This window comes from Meleagris gallopavo, chromosome 3 (assembly GCF_000146605.3).
Source record: "Meleagris gallopavo isolate NT-WF06-2002-E0010 breed Aviagen turkey brand Nicholas breeding stock chromosome 3, Turkey_5.1, whole genome shotgun sequence".
Taxonomy (NCBI): Eukaryota; Metazoa; Chordata; class Aves; order Galliformes; family Phasianidae; genus Meleagris; species Meleagris gallopavo.
Window position 1 is genome coordinate 2713391 of NC_015013.2, and position 3174 is coordinate 2716564.

At 34.4% G+C, this 3174-nt stretch overlaps 1 protein-coding gene across 1 annotated transcript in view; it reads left to right on the plus strand.

Moving 5' to 3' along the window:
- SLC9A3 (solute carrier family 9 member A3) overlaps positions 1-2843 on the plus strand; it is a 55982-nt gene extending 53139 nt beyond the window's left edge. The window contains 2 exon segments of the mRNA XM_010708264.3: positions 1218-1333; positions 2596-2843. Of these exon segments, the coding sequence (XP_010706566.1) occupies positions 1218-1333; positions 2596-2843 (364 nt within the window).
- The last annotated feature ends 331 nt before the right edge of the window (positions 2844-3174 follow it).

A 3174-nucleotide genomic window follows, 5' to 3' on the forward strand; every position in this document is an offset into this window, starting at 1 on the left:
TTCCATCACAGTAAGATATGCCTATCCATGACACCATACCATACAAAGTTCAGTCAGAGTGGAAATGTTATTTGAATTAACACCTATTTATTTAGAAAAGTCTGAATCAGAGTTGAAGCTGAGTTGAAGTTAGAACTTGAGGAGAGAACGCAGATTTGAAAGGAAAACTGACAGAGGTCAGTTTGAGTACTGGTTAATCCTTCATAAGAATGTGCCACTTAAAAACTGAAATATGATTTAAAGCCCACTGAACTAACCCTTACTTGTGGTTCTTCTTATGTTTACTCAGACTCTTAATCTCAAAGAAAGCTGAAGTAAAGCAGAGAGAGTCATTTTTTTCTCTTTAGATCCAAGCAAAGTTTCTTATTTATGTATGCTACCTAAGACATCTTCTGAACGTTTGTTTGACTGACAGGGGCAATACATGCTGGCTGAAATAGACATAACATTCTAGAACATCTTTGCATAGAAAGTGTTTTCCAAAGACTTCTGATTAGTTCATTCAGTGCTGTCTTGTTGAAGGACTCTGCATGTAAGTCATCATCTATTGGCAAAAATGAAAGACTTCTTTGGAGGACATATTTAACAAGTGATCTAGAAGCTGATGTAAAACTGATTTGATGATGGAAGAAGCATCAGCTTTGAAATTAGTTAGGGTTCCAATGTCAACCTCTTGTCTAACTGACTCTGGGCAGCCTTTGCCAATCTGGTGGTTGGCAACCCTGCACGTAGCAGGGGAGTTGAAACTAGATGATCATTGTGGTCCTTTTCAACCCAGGTCATTGTATGATTCTATGATTCTAACAATGAAAAAGCAGTAACAAGTTATTTTAAGAGATTACGTTTCTCAACATATGAGCAAGGAAGACACAAAAAATATAACAGCAGCAGTGGTCGCACATCGAAAGTTTGTTTCCTACAGACTCAGAAAAATATACAATTTTATTAGCCAACAGTCTATTCAGAATGTGAAATCTCTATCATAACACCAGGTAACAATGAAAGGCTGAAAGCTTTGTTGAGTTTCTCAAAATAATTGGTACTCAAACTGCAGTTTGCAAATACATTCACAGTCATGCCAGTGCTACAACTATTAATTAAAGTTTGCCTTTATCTTTGGTAACTGTACCAGTATAATAATGCTCTTTCACTTTTTCATCAGAACAGATAGAAATCTCTGATCAAACTGGGCTTATGTTTTTTATTACTGTTGTTCCAGATTCGGAATTTTCTGAAGCAGAAGAAAATAATGATTATGAAACTTTGCATCTAGGCAAAGGAGTTGATTTTCTGGCTAATGTGACCAAGCAAAATTTCACAGATAACCCTACTGGTAAAAATATTAATTGCATGCAGAATTTTTTTACTCAAATATAAAAAATAATGACTAGAAATGCTGCAGTTTTAGCCTGTATTCTTGGTTGTTTGTTTGTTTTGACTGGATCTCTTCTTTTGGGGTTGATATTTGCTTAAAATTATAGCAAAGGTAACAAATTTCAAGTATATGAAATTATGGAGAGCATCAAATTTGCTATTGCTATTGATAATACTGACAGGAGATGTGAAAATGACTGCCTAACTCAGATCTAAATTATTGCCAGCAACAGAAAATGTTAATGTTGTCCTACCTCACCAGGCCAATTGATTTCTACTTGCATAAAAGTACTTTGCAATTATATCTTCCATATTTCTTCTTTCATGCAGTATTTCTTAAATTCACAAGTCCCTCAATTCCCTGCAGACTTACAGAAGTCACTGAAAAGTGCAGATTTCCAGATATTTAGGAGTATTCCTTGGACCTGAATTCCTGACCCAGAAGGCTCTGAAATACCATACTGACAGTAAACTACATATAAGAGATAGTATATGATGCGATTTGTAAGGTGTTAAGGTTTAGTATCTCTTTAGCACTTTAGTGTCTGAATTGAATTATCAGCATATGTAATGCCATTCATACACTGAAGAAAAATCTTCGTGTCTGTACTCTTTTGACAGTCAGGTGATACAATATTTTAACTGCTCAGTGACAAATTCCACATTTGAATATTTATAAAGACATACAGAAATCAATCCAGAAGTAAGTGACTAGCAAAATACAGGCCTAGACTAATTTTACAATTTCTTTATCTGGTATTATATTAAAAGGTATTTATATTAAAAGGCTCCTTTTACTTCTGTGTCTTGTTCCAGTGCCCTCACACACATCTTGTTCCTTATTGGAGATGTGCATTTTTTGCATTTTTTTGCATTTTTTTCTCATCTTTTCCTTCTTTTTTATGGATTTGGTCTGATTTTTTCTGCAACTATTTCAACTGCAACTATGTTTTACTTAGGGGATGTGTTGGTTTATTCTTTTGGCAATTTTATTTATTTTCTCCAGATATGTCAATCATAACTGCATATTTTATACAGTTCTTCACTGTATAAAAAAAAAAATCCAAAATAACTAGCTATAACCAAGTCAGAAAAAGCAACCTTCGATTATATAATAGTCTTTTTGCCTATTTTTTTTTATTCCTCTTTTACAAAGCACCTTTCTGTGTTACCAAGAAATCATTTTGATTAACTGTATTTGTCACTCGTGAATTTTTTTAGGAATTGATAACCCAGTATTTTCAGCTGATGATGATCAAAGCATCTACATGAAGTTCTCACCATGGTTGTCTAGTGAAGATACTGTGGTACCATCACAAAGGGCCCGAGTGCAGATCCCATATTCTCCAAACAACTTCAGACGGCTCACTCCGTTCCGACTCAGCAATAAATCAATAGATTCCTTCCTGCTAGCAGATGGCCCAGAGGAACAACCCAAACCTTTTCTCCCAGAATCAACACATATGTAATATTTTAAAAGAGATTATCTCCTTTATTTTTAATCAATCTCAATCAATATCAATCCTGAGTACCGACAAGATTATTTTTCTGATTTTTCTTCTCCCAGTGTCTCTTTATTTCCTGACTTTTTCCCTCTATTTGAATAACAAAACTTCTTTCTGTTTGAGATTTGCCCATCTATTTGAGGTCAAAAGCCTTGCCATTTTTAGAGTAGAAAATGTTCTTGCTCGTTGTTTTGTCTTGTAAATTCTAAAATGCCGAGCAAAAAATTTTCCTAACATCCAAATGTTTTTGTATCCAGTTTCAAGAGAGTTCATTTTTCTTGGTTGGTCAGTTCTA